Below are 23,125 nucleotides of genomic sequence, written 5' to 3'. Positions count from 1 at the left end.
AGTGAGGTAGGAGATTCTAGATGAAAAGGAACCAGCATAAGAACTCTGGCAATATGAAAAAACAGGCTGGTTTGACCTCCCCAAAGGATCACACTAGCTCTTCAACAATGGACTCCAACCAAAAGGAAATTATGAAATGTCAGATGTGGAATTCAAAATATGGATCACAAGCAAGCTCAATGAGACCAATGAGAAAGTAAAAAACCAACACAGAAAGAAAAAAAAATTCAGGACATGAATGAAAAATTCACCAAAGAGATAGTTAAAACAAATAACAGAACTTCTGGAAATGAAAGAATCATTTAGGGAAATAAAAAATGCAGTGAACAACATACTAAGCCAAGCATAAGAAATTTCATGAACTAAACCAAGCATAAGAATTTCAGAGCTGGAAGACAAGGCTTTTGAATTAACTCAGTCAAAAATGAAAAAGAAAGAATCAAGAAGAATGAAAAAAGTCTTTGAGAATCATAGGACTATGTGAGATAACCAAACATCAGAATTATAGGTATCCCTGAGGGAGAAGCAGAAAAAGCAAAAAGCATGGAATACCTATTTGAGGGAATAATTGAGGAAAACTTCCCTGGTATTGTCAGAGATTTAGACATCCAGATACAAGAGGGTCATCAAACACCTGGAAGATTCATTTTAAATGGGACATCTCTGAGACACATAATCACCAGATTGGCCAAAGTCAAAGTGCAAGAGAAAATTCTACAAGCTGTGAGATGAAAGCATCAAGTAATTTACAAAGGAAAACCCATCAAACTAACAGAAGACTTCTCAGAGGAAACCTTATAAGCCAGAAGGGAATGGGGTCCTATCTGTAGTCTTCTTAAACAGAATAATTGTCAGTCAAGAATTTTGTATCCTGCAAAACTAAGCTTCATAAATGAAGAGAAAATAAAGTCTTACCCATAGAACAATCAGTATTCACTAGTGTAGAAACAACTGAAAGTGAAAACTCATAGCTTTTACAAAACAGTAACACAAGGGAGAAAACAAGCAACCAGGCAGTAATCAACATGATGACTGGTACAACATCTTACATATCAATATTAACGTTGAATATAAAAGGCCTAAACGCCCCACTCAAAAGATAGAGATTGGTGAAAAGGATAAAAAACCCACAACCCAAATATATGCTGTCACCAAGAAACCCATTTAACTCATAAAGATGCTCATAGACTCAAGGTAAAGGGATGGAAAAAAATATTCCACACCAATGGAAACCAAAAGTGATCAGGAGTAGCTATTCTTATATCAGATAATATAGATTTTAAATCAAAAATAGCAAAAAAAGACAAAGATGGTCATTACATAACGATAAAGGAATTGATTTAACAAGAAGATATAACAATCCTAAATATATGTGCACCCCACACAGGAGCTTCCAGATTCATAAAATAAATACTACTAGACTTAAGGAAAGAAATAAACAGGTCAGGCATTGTGACTCATTCTTGTAATCCTAGTACTTTGGGGGGCTGAAGCAGGAGGATAATTTGAGCCCAGGAGTTTGAGGTTGCAGTGAGCTACGATGATGCCACTGCACTCTAACCCGGGCAACAGAGTGAGATTCTGTCTTGATAAAAATAAAAAGAGAGAGAAATAAACAGGAACATCCTAATAGCTGGGGACTTCAACACTCTACTGACAGAACTAGACATATCATTGATGCAGAAAATCAACAAAGAAATACTGGACTCTAGAACAAATGGACCTAACAGATATTTGCAGAACATTCTACCCCAAACTGCAGAATATACATTCTTCTCATCAGCACATGGAACATTTTCCAAGATATATCATATGTTAGGCCACAAAACAAGTCTCAGCAAATTTTTAAAAAAACTGAAATCATACTATGTATCTCAGAGCACAATGGAATAAAACTAGAAATGGATTCCAAAAGGAGCTCTAAAAACTACATACATGGAAATTAAACAACCTGCTATGAAATAATCCTTGAGTCAACAATGATATCAAGATGTATATTAAAAATTTTTTTGAATTGAATGAACAAAACAACATAAGCTATTAAAATCTCTGGGATACAGCTAAAGCAATGCTAAGAGGGAAGATGATAACATTAAATGCCTTCATGCAAAGATCCTTTAATTGTGAATTTAATCATCACTAATGTTAAATTTGGCTGGGAAGCATTAAATTCTTCCTAGCTTGCAGGCTTCTGAAACTGGCTTCTGACCTCGCATAGCTCTTTGCCTGGAGGGCTGCCCACCTGCCCCTTCAGCTACATGCCTTAGATCTCCCTATGTCTCCCTTGCCCCTCCAATTGTCCTGTACAACTTCTTGGTTAGATTTTTAAAAGAGAATACAATTAAATACTATGTACTTAGAAAATTAATTTAATTAAATGTGTGAATCACTTCTTTTTTAGAAAGGTTGCAAGTATTTTTTTAATGCTTATGTGCTTATAGTAATATTGATAAATATTTAGTTATTAGAGCTTGGATAAGTTATATCTTATTGTAACACTCTTGTAGTGGAAAAATCAGATTCAGCTCATATGATTTTTAACTCACAACATTTTTCCAGAAGTATTCCATAATTTTTAACATGGTCCATATTGTATACATTTACATATTGTGAGGAAGCTAAATGAACTTGTAAAGCATATATGCAGAATAAAAAATATTTAGGCATTGACATTTTACAAACCTTCAAACAATTCAATGTAGAGACTTATTACATATGCTATATAAGTAGGATATGAGACACAGTTGAATTATTACATAAAGTTTTTATTTAAAGTTTTCCCCTTCCAAGCAAGCTTCATTTACACATTCTAATAATGTACAAAATTTACATTCTCTGTGACTTATTTATTCACTTTTCACTTTCTAGTAGTTTGTGTCTTTCTGAAATACAGAAAGCTTTACTTATAGTTCTCATAGATGCTTTTATTTATTTTGGCTAGAAATAAAAAATAAAATGAAGAACAAGTCTAAGGAAAGCAAATGTTCTTGTATAAACTGTGACTTTTGTAAGAAACAGTGACAGTTGACAACAAATGGTTCTGAAGCAGACCTTGTTCTCTTTGTGATGTCAGCTGGGATTTTCCCACTCAGTACTGTAACTTTTCTTTCTTTCTATATATTCATATGTTTGCAAGGAAAAAGAAATGAAAGTTGATTGCACTGGATATATATATATATATTTATATATATATTTTTACAACGGATCCTTTGGATCTGAACATACAAATAAATACAAAAACGATGAAGATTGCACTTTACTGTAGAAACGGCATTGGATTCCAGTACACCCATCTTGATGTTCTTCACTGTGAAACCTATTACAAAGGCATTTTTAATCTGTGGCTTCCCCTTATTCTTGTTTCAAATAATACATTTGTTGACGGATTCAACATCATCTCTGGGTGATTAAAAAATATTGCAGACTTTTATTTACTTCTAACAGTTGTTCAAACTCTGAAGAACCTGAAAATGAAATTCATGTGCCTGCCAGTTTTGCTCTTTTTCTTGGCCACACTGAAACTATCTCATGCTCTCCAGACCTTCTGCTCCTAAATTACTATGCTCCTAATGACAACTAGCAATTGCTCACTTAACTGAGTTTGGGCATCTCTGGTGATGACAAACAAAATAAAGTGAGTTGGGGGAATGATGATTTTAACTCAATTGTCTAGAGCCACCCAAAGATGAGGAAGGAGAGAAGTATTTTACTATAATTGGTTCCTGTGGCTTTTGTAAGTTCTGTGTTTCAGAAACAGAAGGAAAACTGGGATTGTACTTAAGAGAAATTATTTTTTCTTTTCATCCCTGAATGAATTAAGTTTGGGTCAAACGTGTCATCTCACAGAATCTCTAAAATATTGTGTGACTGAATTTGTCAGTACTGTCTTTTGAAGCAAACAACACGTGCGTTCACTTACATTCTACAAAAAAAATGGGAAAGCACAAAGCTCTGTAAACTGAACAGTGACATAGTGTATTTTGTTTTAATCTTTCAGGTAAAATCGAGGACACAGGAATGATGACTCTGGCTAGCTTAGAACCTATAGGGCAGAAAGCAACTGCTACAAGAGCCAACATCTTTCTCTTCTCTGATCACATGAGGTGCTGGTAGGGCAGAAGGTATATAAAATGAAGTTATATAGAAATGAAAATGCCCCTCTTTAATCTTATGTGATTTTCAGTAACTGTGTTGCCTATAGAGTCTGTGAAGTAGGCAAAGGTTAGGAATGTAGAATCAAGTGGCAATTTCTGTAATGCAGTGTAGTATTTTGGTGGTTCCAATTTTAAATCATTCGTGAACACAATATCCCCAAAACTTCAACATAGACCACATGCAGGTAGACCACAATGCACAACACTGATCTTAGGTCTCTCTGGGGCCAGTCTTCTGTATTTTATCTTTCTCCTTTTGCAAGTTAAGATCCACGTGAGGAGTTTTTGTAAAGCTGGGACAAGTTAAAACCAGTCTGAAATTGAAGAGTCTGTCATCACAGGAAGTTTGGTGTCATCTGAGTTACAGACACAGTATCTATTCAAGAACAGGTCTCTTTCTTTTGTAGTTATTTATAAATCATCAGAAACCAAGGGTGGGTTTTGGTGGTTGTACCATCAGAATGCATTGTTCCTATTATGATAGTGATGTCACCTGCCATTGCTTCCTAGAATGCGATACGGTTCATGCCAGGGTTTCCTGGTGTTATTTGTTGTACGGCACACAGGCAGGCAGGATGACTGTCGCACAGGCAGGGCCTGCAAGTGGTTCTGCTACGTCTCCTTCAAGTTCTGTCCAGGTTCCTTTTTCTGGACAATAGCATATTGTAGATGACTTGTAGGCCCCCTGAAAAGGCAAGCAGGGTGCAGTTAGAAACAAAGTATAGAGAAGTGCAATTGCAATGCTATCGATTACATTTACATTGGAAAAAAAGTCTATTCTCTGCTTTTGTTTAAAAAAATTCCAAAAGAAAGCGGTGGATTTTAAACTATTTTATTCCAAGGGAAAATTTGAGACTGACAAGGTTTCAAAAATCTTTTTGTGATGACTAATAAAAGTCAAATAAATACTTAGAACATCCTAGATGCTCAACAAATTCTTTCAAATAATTGACCAAAAATTGAAGTTATCCAATTGTTTTAAGCTAAAAAAAAAAAAAGATAAATTTACCTTAAATATTCAAATAATTGAAGTAAATTAGATTCCAGATTGTTGCCTCACTTCTCCGTTTTTATTTTGCTACTGGGAAGAATCACAGCTGGGATTGAAAACCAGTTTAAAGTAAACTGGAAATGAAAGCTTGTCAAATCCTTCACACATTGATTCATTTATTTTTAAGAGGCTACATAAGAAATAAAAAATGTCTTTCATCCTGTTTCCTTTGTCAACTTTAAGGGCTAGTGCTTGTGTAACATTTCCCAAACCACAGCAGCTTTGTTTTTATCATAGGCAACAAACAAAAAAGCCAACCCACCTAATAATCATTTTTCTGAGAGTGTAGTGCTGGTACTTGCTTCCAAACATATATACTCTTGCAGCTAACAATCTGTACCAGCAAACAAGCATGTGTACACACATATCTCATTATATTAATAAATGTCAACACATATTTGTCTTCATACAACTAATAACTTTTCAAACCTTCCCAAAACTTTATAGCACAATCTTTTTTTTGATGTAAAAGAAATAAAATTAATATTATTAAATCATCAAATTAATCTTATAAAGTATAGAGAAAGAGGAAAATATAAAAATGGCTGTCATTTCAAAAGTGAATATGTGATCAACTAGACTTGTCGTGTCTCCTGATGTGATGTATTAAGCCACCTTCTCAGGTGTTTTTGCTAAAAAAGAAAAGAAAAAAAAAAGAAGAAAGAAAAAAGAAAAAAAGCTGAACTTAGGCCCTTATCTTTAACTTTCAGTCTATAGAAAATACGCATATGGAGGAGTATTTTAAATAACACAAGGAAGTCATTAACCAATTCCAGAATGTAGAGTATTCTATATGATAACTGACCCTCTTTTATCAAGAAGTCTCTGGCATCGAACAAAAAGTGGAGCAGAGTAATGTTCTAGATTGCAAGAGATCTATGAGACATAATGACCAAACGTGAATGGGACTTGTTGGATCCTGATTTGAACATGTCAATTTGAAAAATATATCTTTTTTTCCCAAGTGAAAATGGGAAATTTGAAAATTGTATATAAAGGAATTATTGTCTTTTTTGATGTGAAAATGATAGTGTATTTACTTAACTACATGATTTTTTTAAGAGAAATAGTGAAGTATTTAGGGGGAAGTAATATGATGTCTGGTATTTGCTTCAAAGTTCAGCCAAAATTTTTAAAAGGAGGGATAGATGGCAAAAAGTTAATAGATGTTGAAGCGGAAGATAGGTTAACGAGGACCCATTGTACTCTCAGTTTTTGTGTATGTTTAGAAATTTTCATGATAAAGAGGGGGGAAAAGGGAAAAGCAATGTTAAATTATGCATCCTAAGTAGAATTTGTGGATACTAGAGATTGAATTTCCATTTTCCATGTCTTACTGGTCAGAAACTTTTCAGACTCTCTTATTTGATTTCAGCAGAACATTTGTAAAATCACTTCAGTTTGACTTTTAGTTGGAAAGCCAGAATCACAAAAACATGGGGATAGGAAAGAACCAGGGACCTACCACATCTTGTGATGCAGTTGATCACACAGCAAGCCAGTTCAACAGCAACAAGGTTGATTTTAGTTTACTACTTAAAGTCACTGACTGCTTGCATATAAGCAGGACGCTCTGCAAGGGCACATGTGTGGAGGATAGCACATTTGGAGGGAAACAGCAAAAATAAACACAAACAAATTGAGAGGATGCGGTAAATGTGGACACGTACCATACTCCAGCTGTATCCTCCCACAAGGTAAATGCTGTCATCAAGCACTGCACAGCCAGGACCACTTCGACCTTCCAGAATGGGAGTCTGAAGAATATTCCACTGGTCACCTTTTGGGTCATAGCATTCCACAAGCATTACATCAAGGTGGGAGAAACCTAAGTGACAGCAAAATGGAACCACAAAAGAATTAACTATGAGGGTCCCAATTTAAGGCTAGACCTTCTTTTAAAAACTGATCAGGTTATCTGCTTTCTTGCTGTGGAGTTAAGTTCCTTATATATTATTATTTTAAATATTAACCCCTTCCTGAATATATGGTGTGCAAATATGAAGTACTTTCTCCCATAGGTTGTCTGTCTTTTCACTCTGTTGATTGTTTCTTTTGCTGTGCAGAAGTGAGGTTCTCTTTGATGGGTTTTTAATAGCTGTGTATGTTTATATTATCCTGAAAGCAAAAATGAGGTTTCTGAATCAGGTACTGACGATTTTTACTTAACTACAATGGAGGGAATGGAGAATGGGTTTTATGAATCTCCGTTTTGTTCTCCCTTCATTTTGTTGCCATAACTTACAGTTTTAAATTAACTTTTAAAAAGTTTATTGTTCCAGAGAGCCTGTATAATGCAGTAAGATCTTTCGGTTCCAGTGGAACCAACTGAAGTCCTTAATCAGAAATATATATTGTAATTCAACTTTGAAGAAAAATAAATAAATCATAAGAAAACTAAAAAAAAAAAACAAAACCCCAAAACAAAAAACCAAAAACAACCAACCAACCGACCAACCAACCAACCAAAAACCGATCTAGAGCCAAGTAGACAATTGTGTCTTTGAAGAGACAAATGTATAAATTCACTGGTGAAATTGGGAGACATGTCAGGAAGACCTAAAAAAACCCAAATAAACTCTGGGTGTTTTGGATTAATTCGAAGCAAGAATGCCTGAGCAGATATCATTAGTAAAGACTAATTCTGTATGGGTAGATCTTATAACAAATGGTTTATTAAAACCGTATTAAAAGGGGTTTAAAATAATAATAATGCAAGCATCTTATAGAGTGTTTACTATATGCTAGTTTTGTTTTCTAACTGCTTTATTTAAATGAACTCATTTAATTCTCTCCAACGCTCTATGAGATAGCCTCTATCATTGTTTTCATTTCATAGATAAGGGAACTGAGGGACAAGAGAAAGACAATGACTTGAGTAAGTCACTGGCCAGTAGGTATAATAGATGGGGCTGCGATCTGAATCCAGGTGAATAGGCTTCAGAGCTCAGACTCCTACAGACTAAACTGCATTGCTTTTCTTAAGCAAATATTCAACTCTCTTAAAATGTTTCGATTAATTAAAAATATGTTTTTCAGCATCTTTTACCTTTTTTTGAAGTCTGACTATGTCTATAAACAGCTCTGATGATGTAAATGGTTTCCAATATCTACTAAGGATCAAGGTTTAGAATAGGGGCTGAGTCCCTTTCTCTGAAGGGCTTCTCCTCCCACTTTTGATACGGCTTGTCAGTGAATGGGACAGTAACTAGATCACTGGGAAAAACTTAGGTTCCTGTACTCTACTGGGGCCCTGCCTTTAACTTAGAGGGTGAAAAACCCCTAGTGGGAGCTTCATGATCATCGAACAGACCAAATCCCTTGATGACTTTTTCTCTAGCTAAACGCATGCAATGGATGTCTGTTAGCTGACAATTACAGTGTGTATATTAAATTAACTAACATGCTGGACATTTTAAAATAATTGAGAAGATGAATCAAAAAGTAAAATAATTTTCATTCTTGAAGAGGTAGGTTATTTCAGGCTGCTAACTTCTTACATAAAATAAATCACATAGATGCTGGAACAACAGAACAATGTACGCACTGCAACGCTGTGGTATATTGCTTTCCTTTACCGTTAAGATTATTGATGATAATTTTTGAAGCATACACACTTAGAGTGGGCACTTGGGAAAATTCCAGGTTCTGAAGTTCTAGAGGCATCATTTGAGGATATGTATGTGTTCTCTGTGCTGATTATATAAGTTATATGTATTGACTGTAATCCTCACGAATACCATCAAGGAAAGGATAATTATCCCTCTCTTATAGACACAAGGTTAAGTGTCTTCAGTAAGACCACACAGCTAGTAGGTACATAACTAGTATTCAAACCTAGGCTTAGATGGAAAGTCCATATCCTTTCTTTGCCATGATGTCTTCCTGAGCTAACTTAATTATGATGTATGTGTGCTATTTCTCTTTTAGGTTTTCATTACCTGAGTCATATAATCTTAAATGTTAGAAGGTCCTAAAACATTTAGGCAATATCTTGTGTAAAAGAAATGAGAAGAAATCACGTTTTAATGTAGAAAGCCACAAAGTTAATATAAAACATGTTGAGGTAAAGAAACAGTGTATAGCTTGAAGTGAAGGAGCACCAGGGAAAGAGGTAAAGAATAAAAAGGGTCTGGGCATGGTGGCTCACGTCTATAATCCCAGGACTTTGGGAGACTTAGGCAGGAGGATCGCTTGAGGCCTAGAGTTCGAGACCAGCCTGAGCGACATAGCGAGACCCCATCTCTACAAAAATAGAAAAATTATCCAGGTGTGGTGGCATGCACCTATAGTCCTAGCTACTTGGGAGGATGAGCCAGGGGGATTGCTTGAGCCCAGGAGTTTGAGGTTACAGTAAGTTATGATGATGCACTCTAGTCTGAACGACAGAATGAGACTCTGCCTCACCAAAAATAAATAAATAAATAAATAAATAAATAAAAATAAAAAGGGAAGAGTTACAGTAGTAAAGAGAATCCTCTCCCATTGGGGAGAGCACTAAGATGAGCAGCAGACATACACTAGGGTATTGGCATTTCTGAGCATGAACTGGATCTTGAAAATATCTACATAAAAATTACACCTGTGTAGTCTTTATTATGTTTAGGGGCAAACATGTATTAGGAAAAATAGAACAAAAACTATGTCTGACCCATGTTTAAAGACGTATCATATCTACTATTGTAAAATAAATGCACAGATGGGCCTTCTCTACCATACCTGGATAGCCTGTGTCCCGTTTAGATCAGTTTCAAGGATCATGGAATATCAGAGCTGCAGAAGACTTTGGGGATCAACTAGACCAGTTTCTTCATATTCAGATGAGGAAACTGAGGCCCAAAGCAGTTCGATAAGGTTCTCGTTATCACAGGTCTCTCTGCTTTTCTGTTGAATTCAGCGTTATATACATGCACGTAAAGTTTTATATGTGCACATCAACTACAAAAAGTTGTAGTCATATACATATTTGGAGGAGTAAAGGAGCCAAAACATAGCTCTAAAAATGCTATGGTTTAAGTTTTTTTTTTTTTTTTTTTATTATAAAAGCAATAGGATTTGAGAATCATAGATGGTTTAATATTTAATTCTCAAAAAATTCTAAATTTAGACATGAAATTCTGCCAAATATTTTCTTTAAGAAAAATGACATATTAGCTTTTGTACAGCTACAACTAAAGTTCTTTATGATTGCTGCAAAAAACAATTTTCTGGGAAATATTCATTACTACAACTTTGGTGATAAGGAATAATTTATTTCACTGAATTCGCTCTTACGACAAATTGTGCCTTTCAGTTATTAATGCTCCTGTTTCTTATTTTCTATAGACATCATTATTCATTTCTTTAATGTGTATGGTAACTTAAAAATAATCCTATCTGCAGAAAAGCCAAAATAAATGCTTGTTCAAGGATACTGCTAATTTACACAGAGCAGATTTTATTTGGTCAACATGATTTTTACTTGGTTAACTATGATTATTTAAGGAAAAAGCCCTTTAGCAAGAAACATGAGATGCAAATGTTATTGTGATTAAAAAAAAAAAACAACAAAAAAAAGACCTTTCAAATGATTGCCTCCAATTGCATACAAGCGATCATTCATGACAGCCAAAGTGTGGATTGCGCGTTTCGTGTTCATATCTTGTTTTCGAGCCCAGACGTCCATCACGGGGTCATAGCAATATAGCCATGGGACATATTCTCCATTGTGTACACCACCTGTGAATTAAACATATGCACACAAGTAAGGAAAGTGCCTCGGATCTGAACTTTGCCCCAGACAAAGTGGAGGAGTAACTTGCCTGAAATGTATATTTTCCCATTGTGTACTGCTCCCGCATGGGCGGCCAGCGGCTGTGGCAAAGAGGACACATAACGCCATTCGTTTGTTTCTAGGTTATAGCACTCCACGCTGGACAAGTAGCCGGTTTCATTCCTTCCGCCAATAACGTATAAATGTTTGTCCAACCGACATGCATAGAAACTGGCTCTTCTACAATGAAAACAACTCACAGTAAATCACAGAAGGAGTTGTGAAATTTTACCTCTTCAAATAGGATAAGGACTACCCTAGTTAGGGAAAGGAGGTACGTCCTGCTTCAGAAAGGGCTGAAAACCTTTAAAAATTATACATACACCTTCTAAATCTGAGACCTTCTATATAGTCATCTACATTGCCCATTGTGGTTAACAGTTTTGATATTCAAATAATAGCAAAGGAGAAATTCACCAACTGTTTGTTTCAGCTCTTTTTATCTTGCTTTTATACACTGTAAAAGTGTTCATTAATGTTTGGGATATTTGGTACCTTGTAAGGATATCATAGCTCTGTAAGGCAAAGTGAAAAACGAGGTAGATAATGTAACAATAATAAATTATCTTGACATTCACTTTCTTTATGGTCCTTCAAGGGTCATTGTTCCCAATTTATAAGAGAACTACATCATCAAAATTTTTCTTCAATTATCACTTTTTCTTTTTTCCCCCCTAGTACTACTGCAAATAGAATAAGTTTTGTGAACTTCATATAATGTTCAAATTTTGCTCTTATATAACCAAGTACAGGAAATTCTTTTAAGGAGTTTTTGGTGATGACTATTACAAGGCTATAGGATATTTTTTAGTTTCTTTTCAAGAGAGGCTATTGGTTATATTATTCCACTATGCCACCAAAGGCAAAAAATGCAAGCTGTGTTGAAAGGATTTGGAGGCAGGGAGACCAATTCTAAGACCATAATTTAGGACTGAGAGATACAGGACCTGAATTAGAGTTTTAGTAGAAGAAAGGAAAGGGGTGACGCAAAGGTCTTTTAAAAAAAGATGTAAGACTTGGTAGCTAATAACATGTGAGAGCTGAGGGAGAATAAGGTTCAAAGAGGACTCAAACATTGGGAGTTAGGATGACTAGGTTGAAACTTCAAGCAAGCCTTTGCCTCTTCGCTTCCTTTTCCCATTAATGCTCTGGAATAATTGCTCTGGAATAATACACTTTGCAAGGATAACAAGGGGTCCAATATTGGATAAACATCATTGTTAAGTGCCAAGTCCCCGAGAGAACATAATTTATATTTGATAATTTAATGATCTCCATTAAAATTGATGCCAATATTCTTGTGCAATGTCAATTGCAAGATGAGGAGTTATAGAGCATTTTATCAGGCAAACCTTTATTGTTTGGGGATTTTTCAGGTTGTGTTTATGAAGTGCCAAAACATCTGGGAAGCAGTATGTGCCATCTTGGTTAATGGTTTGGATTCTAGAGTCAGACTACCTGGCTATGTCACTTACTAGGTATGTGACCTTCAACATGTTTCTCAACATCTCTCAGCCTCCAATTGCTCACAGGGTTACTTGGAAATACATATAAGCCGCTTGTCATAGTGTCCAGATTTGGTTCATGCCTAGGTACTATCATTTACTATCACCTGGATAAAAAGTCTTAAAAAATTGACCATCAAGATGTTTGCATGTCAACTTTTCTCAATAATACTTAAGTGACTACTAAATAATATTTGTTTAGATGATTTATTACCATATAGGTATGGTATTTGTTGTAGATGGCAGAGTATTCGGATTTTTTTTGATAGTTCTGAAATTGTCCTGATAGCCATCATTGATAATTTTTGAGTAATGTTTTATATATATTTATTTTTTTCTAGATTTTCTTGATGTTTTTTGAAAGAGATGTGCTATGGAAAATTCAGAAGCATGATGAAGAACAACAATAATGAAAAAAGGGGGAGGGAGGAAAAGTAGGAAGGAAAATAAATAGAAGATGAGACAGATTTCATAAAGTGAAAGTTGTTAATCTCGGTTCATGCCTTCTGAGGGGTCCATGAAGCTCTGAAATTGTAATAAAATGTATGCACATGTTTTTGCACATGTGCATTTGTTTGGAGAAAGATGTTTCATAGCTGTTAATTAGATCATCAAAGGGATCTCTGATCTAAAAAAAGTTTGAATTTCCTGGTATGGGGGAGTAAAAACTCATCTAAATATAAAATTAGATTTAAAAATAGTTACAACATGAGTGCATGCAGATGGACCATTGGTTCCTTCTATTTCTCTAACCAGATTTCAATTGCTCTTTCACTGAGCATGATAGGGCAAAGTTAGTTTACTGGTGCTTTTACTCTCTCAAGCTAAAATGTTTCATTGAAAAGACTGAGAGGCCAGGCGCGGTGGCTCACGCCTGTAATCCAAGCACTCTGGGAGGCCGAGGTGGGTGGATTGTTTGAGCTCAGGAGTTCGAGACCAGCCTGAGCAAGAACGAGACCCCCATCTCTACTAAAAATAGAAAGAAATTAGCTGGACAACTAAAAATATATAGAAAAAATTAGCCGGGCATGGTGACACATGCCTGTTGTCCCAGCTACTCAGGAGGCTGAGGCAGAAGGATTGCTTGAGCCCAGGAGTTTGAGGTTGCTGTGAGCTAGGCTGATGCCATGGCACTCTAGCCCAGGCAACAGAGTGAGACTCTGTCTCAAAAAAAAAAAAAAAGAAAAGACTGACACACGTCTACAGAAAAAGAGTCTTAAAATAACTCTTATTTTATTTGCACCATTGACCCAGAGGTAAGTCAGTACAACTCTTCCATATAATTCTATAACAGGTCTTGGGGCCTCTGAAATAATTAGTTTACCTATTTCATTAATGGGCCACCTTTAAATAATTTGTACCATGTGGGTTGTAAGGTGGTAATGGTGAGTTCTATGCAGTATTAGTCTAGAAGAGAAAATGCCAATTAGTCATGACAAGTATGAAAATCTATTTCATTGAGTTTAGATTATAAAGAATAAGAGGAAGATCTCCTTTTGGTAAACTCCTTTAGTCTAAATTTCAGTTTTCTCACTTTTTCTGATTTGGTTCCATTGTCACTGTGACACCAAATCAGACCGTTAGAACTTGCTCTCTTTTTTAGCCAAGACATTCTTAATGTGATGCTCCATGTGTACTCCTAGCTTTATCCACACAGTGTCACTGTTAGGATCTAAATGGGAAAATTCAGTTAGGTTTCACTTCCTGACTTAAAAGTGCATTTTTATGTAGAAATTGCAATAGTGAAGATTCTGAGCCTTTGTCTTATTTCCTTGCATGCCCACAGTGAGAGTTTCTGAAATGCATGATAGAAACCCAGGTTGTTAATGGTCTGTCAACAACTGTGAATATTTGCTGGTGGCTAAAATTTTACCACCAGGTCTCCTGGGAATGCTCCCTGCCCCTCCTCCCCACATGAACAGCATACCTGGTTCAGGCTATTTTATTTTGGGGGGAAAGTAAGTTCAAGATTATTAAAGATTCCTTAATGGGATTACAGTGTTTCCATTTCAAAGTATTCATCTCTCCTTCCTCCAGCCTCCCCTGCCCCTACGGCCAGAGGCAATATTTAGTGTTTCTGAGATAAGTTAAAAAGACTAATAAAAATATACTCATAAAAATATACAAACTCATAAAAATACACTTTGAGCCCTGCTTGAAAGATCTTTACAAGTCCCTTTTTTTTTTTAGGTTTCAAATGTATTATAATTTATTTATTCAATAATGCCATATTTTAATCGGTATACAGTGCTTTTGCTCGGCATCAGTTATCAGTTGGTTTTGAAACAATTCCGTATTACCCCAGCTGGGATGATTACTGATCTCACCATTCCTTTGGGGTGACTCTGGCAGCGGGAGAGGTTCCATTCTATTCCAATTTGTGTTGCTGCATATGTCCATACAGCAATGCAGAAAGTGGCCCCACTAGCTAGTATAGCATTGCCATATTTGTCATGAAAAGTGGGTGTCTGTTTCTGGTGGCTCTGCCTTGCATTATTTGCTGAATGTTTCGAACTTGGAGACAACTCAGTGTGTTTTTGGCCAAGGGAAACATCATGGAGCTCAAGATAGAACTGCAGCAACTCCAGCGGCTGCTTGGGTGCAAGTTCACTTCCAGTACCCTTGCCTGTAAGTCGTTTCTGCCCCTTAGGATGGTCAGTTTATATCCTAAAGCCTGAGACTGAATTACTATACCTTTATCCTCGCTTGAATTTTTGACTTTTGTTATAGGGTTTAAAACAACAGATTTTTCAAACAGAATGTTGTTTCCTTTTGTTTCTTGTAATACTGCTAGGAAACAAAATAGTAAAATTTGGAAACAATTTTTGATATATTAACTTCTAGTCTTTCATTTACTCTGCAGAACAGAACAGAGGCTTTGTTGTTGCTTGCCAAACTGCTTTTTCTTTTTATATTTTGAATAATACTTAAAATGTTTACTGAAAACACATTGAAAGTTACCAAAGCATTTTTATTGATCCAAGTTCTCAATTTGTCCTCTCCTTACTGAAGAATCAAATTCTAAATCTGAGACCAAAACAATTCATCAGCACTACATTTAAATTTATATTTTCATCTAATTGTTTCTTTCGGTAAATTCATAGCTAGCAGGCATGCAGTTCAAAAACTGACCCATAGTTAAGTAAGCCTGGTGGCCATGTGCCCGTGTCCCTGCTGAACTGGGAGGGTATTCTGCACTTTTTTAATCTTCCTTTGGAGGCTTTGACTTGCTAAGATATCCTAGGAATTTGTCCAGACAGCTCTGTAAGAGTGAGTTACCCCAGAGGTGGCTTCCAATGTGTTTCTATTATTCTCAAGCAGTTTGCTGACTTCTCAGCATCACAATCTCTCAGCAGTTTGGTAGCAGAATAATGAAAAGGGGTAGGCGGTTTGATTTCTGGTTTGATTCATGATCTACACAATGTAAAATTAGCTCAATTAAATGTTCTAAGAAACTTTTCTGATCTGAAGAGTGTCATACATATTTTAGGTTTGTTTGTTTGTTTGTTTGTTTCTTAAACACCAATTAATCCACACTGGTAACTTGATCATATTTGCTATTTTGAATGGGAGCTTGGCAACGACAGGAAAATTTCATTTTAAGTTATGGATTGCTGCCTGGGTCAGCCAACCCAAAGGGAGATGGAGCTACAAGATTGACGGGGCATTTGTGAGATCTGCTTTTCCCCACTCAGCTCTGTAAGGAGCTCTTTATTTGGTCTATCGAGTTGATTGTTTTAAATCTAAAAAAAAACTTCTTTTACTAGGGACCTGACATGATATACCATAATGACTTAGAAAGAAACGTTAAACAGTCCATCCTGTCAACGGTGGCTGCCGGGCGCCAACAGACCATGGCAGGTCTTTTTATCAGGTCAATGAGCTGCTAAAAATTGTCTAAGTAGGACCCTGCCATGATAGGCCATAGCGCCTCAGAGGAAGTCATTATAGACTATCAAGTAAACAATACACATTTTTAAAAAAATTACTAATTAGGTTTTGCAGCAATACTTCCCATCCTTAGGGGCTCTACAGTGAGATAATTGACCGCGACGTGAGTTATGCCTCCCAAGCCGAAGGCGTGAAGGTTAATTATCGTGGTGCACAGCCCCCAGCAAAGGGGACCATGGTGATGAGATGATGACATTTCAAACATGTATTGATAGTCGTTTTTTAAATAAAACTTTTTTTTTTGAATGGTTTTGGTTAAAGGGCAAAGTGATGCAGCTACAGTAACAGCAACCAGGAAATAATTCCCCAAAGAGAGAAACAGGGTACAGTGGAGAAAGACACCACGAAGCTTCTGATGCACTGAGAAGTTTGTCAGGCTATTCATTGACTTAGAATTATTACTGGAGATACCTTTGAACTAGACGTTCCTACAAGCGGCTATGGTCCCTAACGTATCGTGTGTCATCTCACCATTTTGGTGTATAGCTTTTAGTATCCTGAGAGTTTTGCTATGTTTACCTTGCATGGAATAGAAAGTTAGACACTGAGTTTCTTTAGAGCATAGATTCATGTCATCTTGCTGCAGTAATGTATATTTTTGAACAAATGGTATTGTTTGAAAATTTCCTTTTAACTTGGAATTTATGAAGAAGGGTCTAATTTAATCTCAGTGTAATCTACTTGAATGATAAAAAAAAGGATGTTAACATGAGGGGTCATGTAGGAAATAGGAAAGAGAAGGAATGCTGCCCATTCCTTCTTTGATACATCAAAGGAGAAGATGCAATAGCTTGCAGTTCATGGTCACTCTTATATTGGAAAATTTGCTTAAGAGGATGCCCAAACATTTGAAAAGAACCAACTGTTTAAAATCTAGCATGTGAATTTGCATATGCATATAAAGACATGGCATCACATAACAGCCAGGAGAGACAAAATATGTGTAAATATAGTAGTCATCTTGTCCTTTGGTAGCTAGAGACTTGCCTGAGATAACCAATCTGTATGTAAAAAATGAGATGACACCTTGCAAGACTTTTTTTTTTTTTAAGTTAACAAATGACCTGTTCTTGAATGTATGATGGGAAGACATTAGGGAAGGCAAATCTAAGTGACTTGAGCTAGTGAGACAAAATTTACTATTAAAATATTAAATTTAAATCAATATTGAAAATGAATATTGAATTTAATATTGAATAATTTAATATTGAAAGTTCTGCCTCCAAATGCATATCATTGTGAGAATGGTGTTTGGTATTTCAATTTTAGGATTTAAATGTATTATCACCAGGAAGAGTGGTATGGTCAGCAGAATTTTAGCTCTGTTTGCAAAATACCAATCAATGTTGTCAAGGAAGACAAGGCACATAATTTTTTTCTTCCTTTATTAAGACAAATAATTGACTCGATTATTTTTCTCTATTGAATTAACAAGGCAGGTAATCTAAATTGGCCAGGCCAAGATTGGTATTTGCCTCCTATGTCTTCCATTGGCTCTATTTACCATTCCTTACCCTGGAAAACCATCTAGCACCCATGCTTTCTATAAAACAGTCACAAACATTTCAGACACGAGAAATAAACACTTACCTTTCTTGCATGGGTGGAAGTTGAATCCAGCTATTAAATCGGGGATCATATCGGCTGACAAAGTTTGTACTGTGTTTTCCTGTAAAAATACATTTGAGACACTTAAACTTAGATTCCTTTGTTGATTTGCACATTTAACAGTATTTTATAAGATGTCTCCATTCTCAGGTTTAACAAATAGATGAATTAAGTAGAGGGAGCACCTAACAGCATGAGAAAGGATGGGTCAGTAGAAGAATAAATGTGCCACCTCAAATGTTTTCCCTTTTTCTGTCTCTTTCCTTTTTCTGCTTTTGGAACAAGTTGGGATTAGACTAAATCAACCATAACAATAAAGTCAAGTATATTTACCAAACTGGCTTTTATCATAGTGTTAGGGTAAAAATTTCTGGGGTGTTTTGATGTTTTAATGTTTTAAACATAAGAAGTTATTGTCTATAAATTATCAGTTCCAGAGACTTACCTGGTATAGTATCTCTGGTTACAGCCATTTAAAAAAAGTTTTCTTACCTATTTTTTCTGAAACCATTTTTTTAAAGACTTTTTTTAGAGGAGTTCTAAGTTCACAGCAAATTGAGAGGAAGATACAGAGATCTCCCAGATGCCCCCTGCCCCTAACACACGCACAACTTTCACCATTCTTACAGCCTTTTTCTAAGAACCCGAGAACTCCATGGTGGAGTCTGCTCTCTCCTTGCTGAAATAATAGTAGTCTCTACAGTAAGAGTCTGAGTTGGGAAGTCAGCTTTGTTCCACACGTCATGCAAGTTCTGTGTGTGTGTTTGGGGAAGCACAGTCGCTGTGACATACACACAGGTACATTTGCTGAGACGGGGAGCATGAGTCCTCCGAGCTGCTTCACCGGTGCATCCCCTCTGCGGAGCCTAAGAAGCGGGGTGATGCCTCCCAGGCATTAAAATGGAGCTTATTTTATATACATATTGACATCAAAGCAAGAAATGGAAGCACAAAGAATCTATTCCATTTTCTGTGTAGCACCTGAGATGATAATCACCTAAAGCACCCGAGGCTTTAACTCTAAAAGTCTGCCTTTGTTCATACATGCGTAAGTAAACATTGAGATATGGGTGTCAGACTTCACCACGGGAGTAAACAGGAGTGTGTGCACGCATGCTCACACAGGCGTGGACAAATGACACAATCGTTACTTGTAAAAATATATACTGAGCACCTACTTTGCATCTCATGTATTCCAGGCTTTGGAAATATATATAAGAAAGATATGGGCCGGGCGTGGTGGCTCACGCCTGTAATCCTAGCACTCTGGGAGGCTGAGGAGGATGGATCGTTTGAGCTCAGGAGTTTGAGACCAGCCTGAGCAAGAGCGAGACCCTGTCACTACTAAAAATAGAAAGAAATTAGCTGGACAACTAAAAATATATATAGAAAAAAGTAGCCTGGCATGGTGGCGCATGCCTGTAGTCCCAGCTACTCGGGAGGCTGAGGCAGGAGGATCGCTTGAGCCCAGGAGTTTGAGGTTGCTGTGAGCTAGGCTGACGCCACGGCACTCTAGCCCGGGCAACAGAGTGAGATTCTGTCTCAAAAAAAAAAAAAAAAGAAGAAAGAAAGATACGGTCTTTGTCCTTGTAAATGAATAAGCAAACATATAATATAACATTATAATATGATACAATTAAGTGGAGGTAAAGGCTATAAAGAAAAATAAAGCTGGGGGCGATAGAGGGGAGGCCAGTTTAAGTAGAATGGTCACCTGCTCACAGATGCCTTCTGCAAGCCATGCTAGTTTCTGCAGAATGAGCCTCTCAGGCATGGGGGCAGGTGAGTATAAAGTCCTGGGCTGGTGATGAGTTGAAAAACAGCACGAATGCTAGTGTGAGTGGACAGAAGTCAGAGAGGTGTCAAAGTGCAGAACACAGTGTGCCTCGTGGACTGAATGAAGTAGGATTTTGAACCCATTGGAGGGTTTTGAGCACGTGGGGAACATGGTCTAATCTAATGCCTAGCTCTGGCTGCCATTTTAGGAGCAGACTGTAGGGGGAGACTGAAGAAACAGGGGCACTGTCAGGAGGCCATTGTAAAAGTCAAGGCAAGAGCTGGTGGTGGCTTGAATGAAGGTGGAGGTGGAGAGATATCTGTTGTACAGGCACAGTCTAATAAAATTTCCTGAGGGACTGAATATGGGAAGGAGAAAAAGTGAGTCGTTAAGGATGGCTGCTAGGTTTTTAGCCTGAGTAATTGGATGGAAGGTCATGCAATTTGCTGAGGCGGGGAAGACCAAGGAGGAGTAGGTTGGGAATGGGGGAGAGAAGTTATGAGCTCTGTTTTGGACTTAACTTTGGAGAGACCTACAGGATCTCAAACAGGAAATGTCTGGCAGGCCACTGGCTAAATAAGGCTACAGGTGCAAATTTTGGAGTCATTAGTCCTGAGTTATTATTTAATACTACAGGACTGGAAGAAACTGTTTAGGAAGAGGGTTACAAAATGAAAGATAATGGGTCCTGAGAATGTGCACTGGAGTAGAAGAAGAAAAACCAGTAAAGGAAAGGAACTGTCAGAGATAAGAGGAAAAGCATGGTATTTTGGAAGCCAAGTCAAATTGTGTTTCAGAAAGAAGGGAGTGAGCAACTGAGAATTGACCATGGGATTTGGCAACATGGAGGCTGTTGGTGGCATTGACAAGCATTGCTTCAGTGAACCGGTGGGGCTGAAAGCCTGAGTGGTGACTACTCAGGAGGAACTAAGATGTAAGAAAGCAGAGGCAAGAGGACAGACAGTGCTTTTCAGGACTTTTGCAATAAAAAGATTATAGCTGGAGGATGCAGCAGTGAAGGAAGGTTTGCTTTGTTGCTTTTTAAGAAATTCAGAAATACTAGGAAGTCCTTGAGCAGGCAAGAAGGAATGAGGAATAGACCTTAGATTGGAGCAGACAGAATATATGGGTAGCAATAGAAATAACTGAATAGATTTGGTAGTAGTGAGGTGAAGAGTTTATTTTCTGTTTGCGTCCATTCTCATTGAACTAAGAAGCAAAGCCATCAGCTGAGAGTGAGGATGGGGATTTGGAGAAGGGGGGATTTGAAGAGAGAGAGAGCAGGTGTGAAATAGTTATCTTGGAGGCTGGGAGAGTGCATTGACCGTGAAAATTTAGTGTAGTTGACTGGTAGACAGTGTGGCTGTGTGATTTTTCTCCATGCTTTGGGGCAGGGGAGAGGTAGAAGTGAGTTGGGTTTAACCAGGATGAGTATTGCTAGGGAAGTATTATAGCAGAAGGAGAGAGACAGACACGAGGGCTGCAGGTGTACGCACTAGAGTGATTATTGGGATGACGCATAGAATCCAAGCCTAGTAAGGAGGGAAGTAAGGACACGAGGGGATGATGGACAGGGAGAAGGTGGTATGGCCAACTGAAGGAGATGGCATCATCAGCAAAACAGAGGATCGCTGAGCATAAGGAGGCAGAGGCAGCAGCTGGTATCATCTGAAGATAGCCTTCAAAGTGCCTGGGGTCTTAAGGGTTTGGAAGTGGCAACGAAGAGGAAGGAGAAAAGCTACCTGCCTCCAATAATACGAAGTGTGTGGGAAGAGGGGAGGATACCAGCCCCCATTAGAAAGGGTGGCTGGGAAAGCAGCACTTTCAGAAGACAGCCAGGTTTAGAAGAAAAGAAGTAGAAGGAACCATTCAGAGGAGAGTTTAAGGATTATGGGGATTTTGCTGCTGCGAGATCATGAGTTGCAGGGATCATGTGAGAGAGTCTGGATGGTCAGGTCGAGTGGTAAATTGAGTTTTATTTGGGAATGTAAAGGAAGAGATAAGAGTGCCACAGGGTGAGGATGACCTGGATTTCACATGGAGAGGCTCCAACTCAAGGAAGGATTATCTAACATTGATTTATAAGTGAGTTTTTGTGGAATTTGTAATCACTTGCCTGTAGAAAAAAAATATCACCTTATATAGTCAAGTTCCAAAGTTCTTTCCCAAATGCATCTGAAGATTAATGATGTTCATAGGAATGTAGAACCTACCCACCATGTATAGGAATGTTTCTTTCTTTCTTTCTTTTTTTTTTTTTTTTTTTTTGAGACAGAGTCTCACTCTGTTGCCCAGGCTAGAGTGCTGTGGTGTCAGCCTAGTTCACAGCAACCTCAAACTCCTGGGCTCAAGCAATCCTCCTGCCTCAGCCTCCCGAGTAGCTGGGATGACAGGCATGTGCCACCATGCCTGGCTAATGTTTTCTATATATTTTTAGTTGTCCAGCTAATTTCTTTCTATTTTTAGCAGAGACGGGGTCTCGCTCTTGCTCAGTCTGGTCTCGAACTCCTTAACTCAAAGGATCCACCTGCCTCGGCCTCCCAGAGTGCTAGGATTACAGGCATGAGCCACCGTGCCTGGCCCAGAATCCTGTATTTTTAAGATGGGTGAGTTCCTTCACAGTTTTCTAAATGGGGAATTCCTTGTGAGTGAGAACCACTTTCCATTGTGATCCAATACTGACTTAATTTCACAAGATCAATAGCTAAAACATAATTGTTTTTACATATCTAACTACATACATACGTTTATGTGAAAGGCAGTATAGTACAGTGGTCAGAAAAACCTAGGTTGGAATTAGCTCAGCTTCTTGCAAGCTGTGTGTTCTAGAAAGTTCTTTAACCTCTCAGGCTTAGTCTTCTCATAGTAAAACTACAGCTGTCATGAAACATGGCTCACGGGATGGTTGTGAGGATTAAGTGAAATGATTCAAGTGAGTGTTTAGCAAAGTCCCTGGCAAATAATGAGTACTCCATAAATGCTATTACTAATACTGAAGAAGTCAACTATGGTTGACTAGATGGATGGAATACGAAGCTACATGGAAAACATTTAAGGGATTATGGTAGATGCTCCTGGGACCCCTCTGCCAGACTGGTGCACCCATTTCCAAGCTGCTGTGAATGTGGGCTGCCCATGGTCATGGCTGTTCCTTCAGGTGAACAGGCCACCTCAGTGCCTGGCCTTGTTCCCCACCTGCGGGAGGGCTTTATCCAATGACAGTCTGACTGACATGGGGTCCAAAAGGCTGGCCCACTTGCCTCAAAG

At 37.6% G+C, this 23,125-nt stretch overlaps 1 protein-coding gene across 1 annotated transcript in view; it reads right to left on the bottom strand.

The window, feature by feature from the left end:
• Positions 1 to 4,698: 4,698 nt before the first annotated feature.
• Positions 4,699 to 23,125, bottom strand: part of KLHL14 (kelch like family member 14) — a 92,213-nt gene continuing 73,786 nt past the window's right edge. The window contains exons 4-8 of the mRNA XM_069468136.1: positions 18,064 to 18,142; positions 11,007 to 11,197; positions 10,765 to 10,923; positions 6,876 to 7,033; positions 4,699 to 4,839 (exon numbers count right to left, since the gene is read on the bottom strand). Coding sequence (XP_069324237.1) covers positions 4,699 to 4,839; positions 6,876 to 7,033; positions 10,765 to 10,923; positions 11,007 to 11,197; positions 18,064 to 18,142 — 728 coding nt within the window. The remainder of the gene's footprint in view (positions 4,840 to 6,875; positions 7,034 to 10,764; positions 10,924 to 11,006; positions 11,198 to 18,063; positions 18,143 to 23,125) is intronic.

Source organism: Eulemur rufifrons, chromosome 5 (genome assembly GCF_041146395.1).
Source record: "Eulemur rufifrons isolate Redbay chromosome 5, OSU_ERuf_1, whole genome shotgun sequence".
NCBI lineage: Eukaryota > Metazoa > Chordata > Mammalia > Primates > Lemuridae > Eulemur > Eulemur rufifrons.
Note: the sequence above shows the minus strand (reverse complement) of the source record. Positions and strands in the feature narration are given on the sequence as shown.